The sequence below is a fragment of the Polistes fuscatus genome, unplaced genomic scaffold, assembly GCF_010416935.1.
Source record: "Polistes fuscatus isolate 324 unplaced genomic scaffold, CU_Pfus_HIC Scaffold11, whole genome shotgun sequence".
NCBI classification, from domain to species: Eukaryota; Metazoa; Arthropoda; class Insecta; order Hymenoptera; family Vespidae; genus Polistes; species Polistes fuscatus.
The window spans coordinates 503236-515736 of NW_025113009.1; the positions used below are offsets into that span (position 1 = coordinate 503236).

General features: G+C 44.5%; 1 protein-coding gene across 3 annotated transcripts in view; it reads left to right on the top strand.

Moving 5' to 3' along the window:
- LOC122526502 (protein groucho-like) overlaps window positions 1–12501 on the top strand; it is an 87591-nt gene that overhangs the window by 55739 nt on the left and 19351 nt on the right. For 2 of the 3 annotated variants that reach the window (XM_043649941.1, XM_043649943.1), the window contains exons 5-6: window positions 5199–5336; window positions 8577–8856. In XM_043649941.1, coding sequence (XP_043505876.1) covers window positions 5199–5336; window positions 8577–8856 — 418 coding nt within the window. The remainder of the gene's footprint in view (window positions 1–5198; window positions 5337–8576; window positions 8857–12501) is intronic. The other variant, XM_043649942.1, reaches the window with a different exon arrangement.

The following is a 12501-nucleotide window of genomic DNA, read 5'->3' on the forward strand; positions in this document are numbered from 1 at the left end:
CAGAAACGCGTTGAAATTTTTACTCGTTCAACTAAAAGTATTTCCTACATTTATACGTTTCTTTAGGTATACGTTTATACCTACACCGATATAGATATTAATGTAAATGGGGGGAGGGGGAGTGGGGTCGGGGATCGTCGCACAGTTTCTATTAAATTAACCCGACTAAATGTAGAAAGAAATAAGAAATAATATCAACGAATGAGGGATTAATGGGACAGTTTGCGATCATCGCGGTATGTCGACTTTTCGGAATAGGTAAACTGATCGTTCGTTAGGTAGAAGACAAATTGATTAAATCTAACTTCTGTTGGCGAGCGTCGGCAGCGTTACGATGGACAATGTTCGACGCAGAGTTTTCAACGAGCAGAGAGTATAGGATATTCCATCGACAGAGAATCCACATGTGGAGTTCGCGTAGGGAGGGGGGTGTGCACGAAAAGGTACCTTAACGCAGACACACGGATACGAGCACTCACATAGAAGAGAATAAGCTACGCCGTACATCCGGTATTCTCCGCAACCCGCGAAATATTGCAATCACGCGGACGTTAGCCGGGCTTTACAGCGAGTGCAGCCAGTGTATAGGGGCTTACCAGAAACCAGGGAGTTAGCCGAACACGTCGGTTTATTTGCTCGTACAGCATAATACCAGGAAAGTCCGACGAGCGCTAGCGGTGGAGGCATTGGCGACGGCGGTGGTGGTGTTGTGTGAGAGAGAAACTGGTGGTGTGCTGCTGTTGCTGCTGCTGCTGCTGCTGATGGTGGCGGAGGCGGTGATGGAGCCAGTGGTGGTCGTTGGTTTACTCGTTAGAGCGAGTAACGTGGCGTTTTACGAGCGCGCAGGCGTTGCTTTATCTCTCTTTCTCACGCTGCCATACGTAGGTATACACAAACACACGGAGAATCGTTCGTTCCCTTTCCTATTCTCGATGCAACGGTGTTACCGACGACCTGCTGCTAGTGTAAGAGAGAGGAAGCAGAGCGTGGCTTTGTTGCCGCAAACTTTCGCTCCGTCGGAACACTCGCTGCTGACCCTTCAATTAAATGTTTCCAGATACACTCAACCTAGAGCGTACTTCTCCGTTATTATAGCGTGGTTGCCCAACGAATTAAGGACTTTTATGGATGAGTTGCTCTATGCGTCTGTGTTTCCTTACCAATTCGATATTTAGCCTCTCACCATCGGAATAGAGTCCTTATCTCGTGGTTGTTTCTTTTTTTCTCTCTTTCTCTTTCTCTCTCGTATCTAGTTTATTTTCTTTCTCTTCTTCCTATCCATTTCGCTAAGAACTACGACAATTTGTGGTATTAGTCGAGTTCCTCGATGCGTATTGGAACATCGAGGTTACGATGAAGATCGTGGCACGAAGAAGGCCACGAAAAAAGAATAAAATGAGAGGCAAAGAAAAAGAAAAAGAAGGTACGGTTGAGAGGGAGGAGCTGAAAGAGCATTCGATGCACGTCACCGTTTTACAGGCGAAGAATTTTATCGGCGGCACTTCGTCGCTTTGCATTTTTATGCCAAGAGTGTTGCTGCCAGCTTTCAAGGTATATATACCCCTCTATAATACATACGAAAGGCACCCGAGAGCGTTTGTACGTGCGCGTATTCTACCGAATACACACACGAGCACGCTTGTATTGCATCTCTTTCTTTCTTTTTCTCTCGTGTGGTTGCCGTTGCCACTAAGGGGGCCAGATCGCAATGGAGCTAATGCGATGGTGGGTGCCGAGTACATGAGCATACTTGGGAAAGAGAGAGACACGGAGCACTTTGCGAGAGCTTCTTGCGGCTTTCGCGATATTACGAGCTCGGGCACCCATGCTTCCGTCTCGACGTGTCACGACCCCTCCTCCCACGCTCCTTCAATTCCGGAAAGAACGAAACACACACGGAAAAGATAATATGTGGAAAAGCCGAGCTTAAATTTCTCCCATTTGCGTGTCGGATTTTCTCTTTTATCGATTCATCGATTTAACGTTCGATCGATCTATCACGAAAAGGTCGTCATTTCTAATATTTCATCTTTACTTTGAAATGAAATTTTTATTTGTTATTACCCTCTGACGTGAGAGAAAGAGAGCGAGATAACAAAAATAATTAAAACGATTACTCGATTGCAATTCGATATCTACGATTTGACGAGCGTACGAAATTTCTGTTTCCCCGCAGCGAAAAAATATCTATAACGTATAACTGTGGACATTTTAACGAGTAATTCCGTCAGTCGTATTACTTCAAACAAAGAACCGTTAGCCTGGAGGAAGAGAAAGGGTGGGGGCTCGGACCAGCAATCTTCGTGGTCCAATTTGGCGCGGAAGAGAAAAATTCATTCCGAGAGAAGAGATTTTCATATAGCCGGTGTGAGATCCAGGACAATGAGAACCCACAGAACCCAAACTTACCCTCCATCTTTTTGTCTATTCCTCTTTCCTCACTTTATCTTTTCTTCTTCCTCTTCCACTTTCTCGCAGGCCAGCACCCTTGCGCGCGGTAAAGCATCCATCCCCATTCATTATTTTCTTGGCTACCTCTCACCCGGGGAAAACTTCTCGGCAACGCAATTACGTCTCCAACGGGGGAGGGCTTTCTCTTTCTCTCCTCACCTTTTTCTCGTTTTCTTTCCATCGCCTTCGCTTTTCTAGAACAAGTCATCCCTTTACTCCACAATTTCCCAAATCTTCTCCATTCTCCCGGAATCTCCTCCGCGATATGCTACTACGAGCTATTGTAAATGGGGTGGCATCTCGTGACAGCATGCTTTATATTGGCTTGTTCGGAAAATAGTTTCGTGTTCCTTTTTATAAAAATGAAAGACGATTTTCCTACAGTGAGTTTTGAGATTAAATCTAGCCGTTTCAAATGATCATGAACGGTCGAATTCGATAAATTTAATCTCTCAGCGAGTTCACGAGTTGTTATTCGCCGGTTTGCATCAATTAATGTCTTTATTGTGTCTTCATCAGCTTTAACTGTCCTTCCAAAACGTGGTGTATTTTCGTAGCCTATTAAACTGAGCCTATTAGCGCTTCGTCCTCGAAGATGGTGTCAAGCGTAAAAACGTTCCAGATATTCGTCGATTCAAAGGTACCAACCTAAAACAAGCAAAACTCAACTAAAGAAAGAGGAAGGAGCGCGATGTAAAGGATCGTTGAAAAGAAGTTCGTATTTGCAACTACTCGTACAGACGACATTTCATTTCTCCAAGCGTTTGTCCGTGACCCAGGAAACTACGATGAAAGCGAGTACGCGCTCGGTTTTAATTACGTATTCCACGGAGCATAAATTTCATAATCGATGAAATTTGTTGACTAGAGGGTGGGAGCTCATCGAGTTAAGGCTTCTTTTAAGGGTCGTGGAAAGGAGAGCCACGGAAGCGGAGGGGTGGGTGACCGAAACAAAAAGTTCCGTTCATCAACGTCGACGCCGTAGTAGAGCGCAAGCTCTCATGCATATGTAGAGAGTTTGCGAGCTTCGTTCGCATCTCTTTCTCTCTTTCCCCACTCCCCTTCCCCTCTCTCTTTCTCTATGTCCGTCGTGCACTTTCATATGTGATGCTCGCGGATGGCTCGACTCATTTTCGCGTACGTTATAATTAGTGGCTTAATGACTGGCACTTCGAAGGCGACGGGTAATTAAAACATCTATGCATGCGCGCGCGCGCGTGTGTCTGTGTGTGTTTATTTTTTTCTCTCTCTTTCCTCTCGCTTCATCCTCCCTGGCAGGCTTTCGTGCTCTTATCTGTACGGCCCCTCCCCTCACCTTCTCGTACTTCTTCGTCTCCTCCTCCCTGTTCCATTTGTCTGGGGCATCGTGCTTTCGGTTATGGAAAGGGAAACTTGCCAAGAATTTTAGTGGCCACGATATTTCAATTAACATCCGAGACTCGTTTAAGCGGCAGTGAAAATTAGTGCCGTCGGCAACGGCAACCACAAGACGAAGAGGAAACGAAAAAGGGAGGGAGAGAAAGTGAGACAGATATAAAGAGTTAGAGAAATTCCATAAGGATTTTACGTTTATATCGCCCAGTAGTTGAGCCAGCCTTTATACACCCTTCTCTCTTTTATGAGTCGCATTAAACGCCGTACATAGCTGTCTAATCGTTTTTAACATTAAACAAGTTAGCTTCTTCGTTTTCTCTTCCTGCTTTAAATGCGCCCAATAATTTCGTGTTAATTATAAGGAAGCAAGAGAGAGAGAGAGAGAGAATGATAAAACATGTGTATTATTTAAGACCAAACCTAAATAGAGATTTTCTAAACGATATAACGATCAAAAGTTGTTCAACGCAAACTTTATTTTTTGATAAATTATGAAATTTTATAAACCGCGTTGCGAAAGTGAGATAAAGAGAGAAAAAATATTTTTCGATGACGCTCTCGGGCGTCCGCTAATTACGCGCAGCATCTGTTCAATTTTTCAAACTCCGCGGCTCGATTCGATACATCGCAGCAGACTGTTTTCATCGACCCGGTGATTTTCATTTTCAATGAAAGAGAAATTTTGTCATTACGTTTCGACTACGGGCTCCGAGTATATTTGTTCGTATTATCGTTTCCGGGATGAAGCGTGCGAGTAAATAAATATCACGTACGCTCGTTCGTAATCATTTTATTTGAAGAGCGTTTCAAAAGTACAAGTCTACGTACCTGCGTACACACGTATATGTGAACGTAAAACGAACGATTCGTTTTATAAATCATCGACGATGGTTTCGCATAGATAAACAATCGGGCATTGGCGCCGAAAGTGTACTCTGTTGGTCGATTTTCATTTCCGCACGTATCCAGAACGGACGGACGAGCAACGATCAGTTATTTTTCTCTCCTCGAACGGATTGGCATGTTGGGGTAATTTTCCAATTATTGGCTATATCGTAAGAGTTCGATTTAATCCTCGTTGGTTCGTTCCAGCTTGAGGATACTGTCAAGGATACTCTCCGAGGATTATGGACCATAGCCATCTGCAGCTCCACCTTTTGCTCCTAAGAATACGTTTAAATGATCCTTACTACGCCTTAACTATCACGGTTAAAGCGCTTTTAAGATCCTACATGCTCTCGTATAGATTTTTTAGAGGGTCGTACGTGTGCCCTATTCGCTCCCCTTATATTTGCCAATAAAATCTCGGAAGGATTTTATTACTTTTGGAATGTAATTCCAACGAAAAATAATCTTTTCTCGTTTTCTTTCAGACGGAGATAGCGAAGAGGTTGAACGCCATAATCGCCCAGATTCTACCCTTCCTCTCTCAGGAACATCAACAGCAAGTCGCCTCTGCTGTTGACAGAGCCAAGCAAGTAACCATGACCGAGCTGAATGCTATTATCGGGGTGAGTACGCGCCAATGGCGGATAAATTAATCTGCGCAACGTGTGCCACTCAGCATGATATTATTGATTATGATTGCATCTACTGCCGAGCGTCGTTGAAACGATATTAAAGCGTATATCCGACGTAAAGCGCGTCATGCTCGTACATACGAGTGAAACGTTAATTGCGGCTCGCTCGTGTGGATCGTATTTCGCATTGCCGATGTATAGAGGATAGTCCAAGGTAAAATTGAATCAATGCAAGGATCGCATTATCCTCGATAAATAAACGCGTAATTCGAGAGATTTAGATATTGGCCGGTTATGTCACTATCTAATTGCTAATATTATTTTGTTTATCTACTATTGTTCTTCTATATCGCGTAAGATCAATCGAACAAATTTGCAAAAATTCTCCTCTCTATATATTTATATATGTGTGCGTATATATGTAGGTAATATATAGGGAAAATATTAAAAACTCGTTGATGTGGAAAACCGAATGAGAACCACTGTACGCTAGTACGAGGAAGCCGATGCACGCTCGAGGAATCCGAAAGCGGACGGATGGATACGATCCTGGCGAATCCGAAATCCTCCTCAATATTGCTCGAGCACTCAATTTCCTCCCTATTAAGCCGCCGGCTTCTCTCGACTCTCTTCCTCCGCCTTCGTCTCCACCCTTTCTTTCCACAAGTACCACCACTACCATCACCATCACCATCACAACCACCAGCACCAGCACCAGCACCAGCACCAGCAGCATCACCTCCACCTCCCTTTCCTCTCTTCCCTTCTCTTCCCTCTTCCTTCTTCGACTTCTCCACCTCTTCCTCTTCCTCTTTCTCAGCCAACTCCAACTCGAATCTTACAGTGAGTCTTCCTGCCGGTTTCCAGACCGGATAGGTTATATTGTTATGGCGCACGAGCCACCAAATAATCAGCATTCCTACCTACCCTCCTCGCCCTTTCCTCGCCCCTTCCTCGTCCCTCCCTCGTCCCACCCTCATCCCTCTCGAAACTACCATGGATCCGCGGCGTTGTCGGGGTACGTCGGGCAAATCCTTAGCCGGATCCCAGGATTCTCGGCGCCTTAAACTCGCTCCATCTCAACCTCGTTTCATCCTCCCCCCTCTCTCTGCCCCTGTTTCTCTCTCTCTCAAACTGGCCGCAAGCAGATCGAACGGAAAAGTCGAGGCTCGCTTCTGCAACCCTTTCAGTAACTTACCCCTTTTAATTGCTACTGTGCAAATGATCGGACTTATTTCAGGATGCTCGTAGAGTCGATCTACCAATATTTTATCCAAAAGTAGAGAGTACTCTTTGATTCATTTTAAAGACATCAAAGTAAGTAAATACGTATGTTCAAGGGGCGACTCGAGGTTTGGTTGCTTTCGGTTCGACGATGAGGTCGTTATATAGCAAATAATTTCATCTTTGTTTTCTTTTAAAACTTTCCTACCGGATGACTCACAAAGGGAGACAAAATATAGAAAGAAGAAGAAAAAAGTGACGAGCGTCACCAAGAGCCATTCTCGGCTTGGTCGTCGACAAGTCGCAAGCAAGGCTGAGGATGCTTTTCAGTCGGCAACGACGCTTGCTATGGAAGAAGGTTAAGACGATCTCCTACTGTCCTCCAGCCATCTTCTCCGGTTAGCCGCGTCAGCAAGTGGCGACTCTGATGAAAAGTGCTGAGGACGAGACTGGCAATGGATTGCGGTGCCGCTGAATTTCGAGCCTCTTCTTCGATGTGTCTGCTTCTGTTCTCTCTCTTGTGCAATGAGAGAGAAAGAGGAAGGGGAAAAAATTCAAGTGTATCACGATCAGTAAAAATTTGTTTGAAGCGGCCAACTTATCTTTACACCGATATAATGTATTGTGTTCGAAAGGGATGAGCAAATTTTGAATAAAAGTCGACGCTAGATGGAATTTAATTGAAGTAGCAAGAATAATTATCTTCGCGCAAAAACTAGACGGCGATTTGTTCTCATCTCTCTTCCTCTCTCTCTCTCTCTTTCTTTCTTTAGGCAAAAGAGGCAAAATAAAAAGCAGGGGTGGGAATGAGAAGAGAGAAAGAGAGGTGCGTAGACTTTAGGTGTGGCAGCTTTCATGTTTCTCGGTATTATTTATCGCTGCAGAGAGTAGAAACTCGAGGAACGTTTCCTCGGGGCTTCCGGATTTCCCAAATCTCTAGCAACGTTTGCGAGAGCATCTTCTCTTCCAACTCGAAGTGGTGCTCACCCTTCGCTTTCTCTTTATCTCTCTCGCACTTCACGGATCGTTTACCATCATCCCCGTTCCCTCGACACACCACCCCACCCCACACCACCCTCCTCTGTTTCCTACTTTAGCGTTTCTTCTTTCTCTATTTCCATCCTCGTTCCCGTTCCCATTCCCGTTCCCGTTCGCTTTCGCCCGAGATTCGCGAACCGTTAAAACACCGCTGAAGAGCTTTACAACTTGTCTGTTAACTAAAAATGACTCGACACCGAGTGGGAAGAGAGAAAAGGAGCGAACTAACGAGGCAACTACCGGCGAAAGGAGCTTCGCGCTTTCGAACAAAGTTTTTGGTGACGTTCGCTGCAAGTGACCGCATAAATCTCATCATGCTCTTTCTCCTTCGCTTTTCCTTATTTCTCTTATTTCCCAGTTTTGCCCTTTTCCGCGTCGGAAGGCTCGGTTATTTAAAGTTTCTCGAGTTTGTGACACAAGTCGTTATACATCGCGAGCATCGCGCCATTTTAACCACGCTTGGAAGAGAAAGAAAAAACGAGAAGAGAAGGAGAAAGAAAAAAGAGTTCGGTAACGGTTACTCGTCTGTACAAGGGGATACACCGACCACCCCGATGGTTTGCTGCGGTCTCCCGCAACTTTTTCAACAAACAAATTACTAAGCTCGTGCATTTTCCTTTTCCGCAAAAATGAAATCGTTTGATCAATTATAACGCGTAAACGAGCAAAAACGTGCTTCACGTACCTACATTTAATATCGCCTCTCTCGTCGAACTATTTGTCATGAGAATTTATTTGCTTATGCGTTCGTACGGTGCAACTTGCTACAATAGATAAGTTTACGTTTCTCAAACAGAGACTTCTAACGAAGTTGAGTATTCACGAGCGACGAGTTATCTCATTTTTTGTTCAACTAGCTGTATAATCGTTCAAACGATTCCATTCTATTATCCGCGTTTCTACAATTTCTTATTCCCTCAGAAATATCTCTTCGGCACCGTCGTTTATTTGTTTGTTGGTTATTTTCAGCAACAGAGGCCTGACTTACCGAGGCTTCTTCAACAAATGCAAGCGCATCAACTACCACCGGGCGCAACGATGGGACCACACCCAGGCATTCCCGGACTACCAGGATTGGGACCTGGAGCTGGTCTTCCTGTACCCAGTTCCGCGTCTGCGACCCTTTTGAGTCTCGGTTTGACCCCAGGTGCTACAGCAACTCCCGGAGGTTCCGCGGCTCATCCTCTTTCGATGTTGACCAAGCCGGACCTTCATCGAGGTCAACCAGATGATCTCAAACCTAACGGAGGTAAGCTTCTTAATCCAATCAAAGCATTATTATGTCAACAATATTATTTAATCATATATATCGCGTTAATCTAATCTTCCTATTATCTTGAAAGATTCATTTCGCCTAGTGCAATTACGATGGGGATTCCAAGAGTTACTCTCGTTACAAACTTCGTCGTAGCTACACGTCGAAGTGTCGACTTACAAAAATTGCTGGCTCGGTGTCTCGCGGGTTTCCTGCTTCTCCTATGAGAATCTTATTTGCGCGAATACGATCGGGTGTGACACGGAAAAACAAGAAGGCTCTACTATTATCTTTCTTCGAAAAAAAAACGGTTACTTATCGTGTTTTCGCGATATCGTTTTGCTCGACTACTTATTTTATATTTTCTTATTGCGTGTCAGGAGGCGGTATCGCGAGAATGTAAGACGATAAACCTAAGCTAGTTTGATCCTTTTGGTGAATCAACGGTTTAACTACTATAAGATGAAGAAAATGTTTTTGGCTTGGATCAGAAATCTTCTCGATACGAATATACTTTGAAAGTAATGCGATTCTAAATCGAAAACGGTCATCGACGGTTTCCTAGTGCTCTTCGCTAGAACGAAATACGTATTCCGTGACTGGAAAGCCAAGGATGACGCAAACGATCGTGCTTAAGTCCCGATCTTGACCTCGCTCCGGTACTCGCGTTGATGTCCTCCTCGGCCTGTATATACCTCCTACGTACCAGTGCTAGAACCTTCACACTGACAGAATCGTGAGGGAGAAGGAAAGAAGGAACGGAGAGAAGGAATTGTACCATCTTCTATCACGCTTTAGTTCTCTTCTTCGTCCACCCAATGTCATCTCGTTCAGCCTCGCCCATCTTTTTCCTTCTTTTTCTTCTTTTTCTCCTCCTTCTTTCTTTTCTTTCTCCCTCACAGACACAAACACACACACTAACCCACACCATAAATACACACAAAGTCTTTCTTTCGCCTCTTCAACTATCTCTCTTTCCGTCGTCGTCTCTCAAGAGAGCACTTAGAATCTCCTCTCGACACGAGGGTACTTCCGACTCCTTCCCTCGTTCCTTCCGACTCTAGCTACCTCCTCGTCTAAAACCTTCACGCCCCTAAGCCGCTTGATCCCTCCCTCCTCCCTCGCTTTCCCTCTCCCTCTCCCTTTCCCTCTTTCTCGTTTTCAGTGAGCTCCTATATACCCATGCTATACGTATGTCTCTCCTTCTTCTTGGCCGCACTCCATCCACCTCGACCCACACTCGTCTAACCGTGTTATACTCCTTTGTCCGATGTAACCTCAGAGCAGTTGTTACACGTTGTTTCGCGTCTTTCCAACTTCGTCGACGTCTCATATACCTACAACTTACAAAAGATTCGGAAAAGATTTTTCTCTCTTTCTTTTTTTTCTTTTTTTCGTTAAAAAACAATCTTACCTTTCCAACCCAAATCTTTGTCCTCGTGTTATTCATTTACTTTTGTCATATTTGTGGGATGCGAGCGCCTCCAAGCAAAACACTTAAATAGGCATTCGTGAAGAGATTGGACGGTGGGCTCTGGATAGTTCAATGGTTAAGGAGCAGTCGCCCGGAAAGCGGGAGATCCGGGTTCGAGTCCCGGTCCAGGGAGTCCTACGGCCCAATTTTTTTCACGAATCCTACATATTCATTGTTTATGGCGATGAGACTTTGTTTAAAAATGTGGAGCAAGTATAAGGGCTCGTCAAAGGGCATCCCGAAATCTTTCGATGGCCTTTCTCGAAGATTCAGCACGGTACGTGAAAGTCTAAAACATTAATGGCTACCAATTTTGATCCTGAGTGCGTAGCGAAACTTTTTTTTTCCCCTTTTCCTTTCCGGGACATTGCCTCGGGCGAATTGTTTTCTTGCTAACGTTGTTATCGTCCTTACCGTTCTCTATGCCCGTCTTCTTTTACCTCGTCGTCAACATAATATCCGTCAGAAGCACTCGTCCGATTCCTTTTTACTCGATCGCTCGCTATTCGAGAACGATTTCGTGGCCGATCGCAATAGACCGGACTCTTTTACGGACGATTAGAAACCAGTAGCGTCGCTCGTATTACCGTTTTATCGCCGACTCTGTCCTCGCAGAAATGCTTTTTTAAGATAGACTGTAAGATAAAGAGAGAGGGAGAGAGATAGAGAGAGACGAGGGAGAAGGAGGATCCGGTTTTTCTATGTTTTTTCTTTCTTCCTTTCTTTTATTCTTTTTCAGATCTGAACCACTAACCACTTCGGTAAGAAAAGTAAGATGGCCAAAGATAGAAAATTCAATCTATCAACCTGGAAAAGAACTCGTTCGATAATTCTCCCTTCCAGTTTTTCTTCTACTACTGTTAGTATACCCTTTTCACGCAAAAGTATTCGGAACGAGCTATCAACCTGTTCATTTCTTTTAAGTAGATACTCGACGTAAACTTCATTCTCGATGAATAATATCACTTTCACCTTTTTGTGTTAACGAAAAAGTCAAGCGATAGGTTCCCATCGTCGTACTTTCGATACGATTCATCGAATCCAAGCCTAATTCTCCTCTCTAGCAAGCAATAATTCGCAAGAAGGTATCGTTCGAATGGGTCTTTCCGAAAAGTACTCGGACAAATGCCGATCGAGTCGTTCTCTCGGATGGCGAACGACACCCTTACTGGTTTTAGTAGGAAATTATGCGCGCTCTTCCGCGTCCGTTTATGGGGGCATCCAAAGGAGTCCCACGAGGGGACTCCAGGAGAAATCTCAAGGGAGAGAAATGGAGTTCCATTGGGAAGGACAAGGTAAGGAGAAGATGACGAACATTAGCCAGGTTTACGGGGGACACGCTTGCTAGCAATTCCTCTCTCTCTCTCTCTCTCTTTCTTTCTTTCTTTCTTTCTTTCTCATGTAGACGACGTTAGCGTGTATCTGGGCAAGCATCTTCCAGCCTACCCTCTCGTTCATCCCCTTGGACGTTGGAACGCTCGTATACGAGTTTAACCCTCCCATCTCTTCGATATCTACTTCTTCTCTCCTCCTCGGTAATAGCCGGGAAATATGAGGAAATTCTTCCGGTCGACCGCATCACCCTACTGTTATTTGGTGAACCATAAAACGAACACAAAGGATCGAGAACAACTTTCTTATTCTCTCTCTCTCTCTCTCTTTCTCTCTATCTTTTACACAAGCGCAACGACTACGTTAAGCTATTTAATGTATTTAATCTATAATCCGAAGAAAAAGAAGAAGAAGAAGAAGAAGAAGAGGAAGAAAAAAAAAGTAATTTGTGAAAAAAGAGAATAAACGATAGTATGCGGATGCTATGCGGGACGAAGGACCGTTAGGATATTTCCTGCGAGACAAAATGTACCTATCTAGAGGATGAGGAGGTTGGGGAAATCGAGCGAGAGCAAACTACGAACTCGGTTTCTCGAGGACAAAGCTTCCTCCTTCGGGCTCTTCTCCCTTCCTCTCGCATCCTATCTTTTCCTCTCTCTCTCTCTCTCGCGCTATTTCCTCTCTTCTATTCACATTCTCTCGCTCCTCCAACTCGTCCACTCTCTTCTCGGAAATTCTCAAGAAGTCAGACTTCCCTTCTGCTCCCATTCTCTTCCTTTACCTTTTTTCCTTTTTTTTTTTTTTTCACAGAAAAGATCCTGTAGGTGTACCGC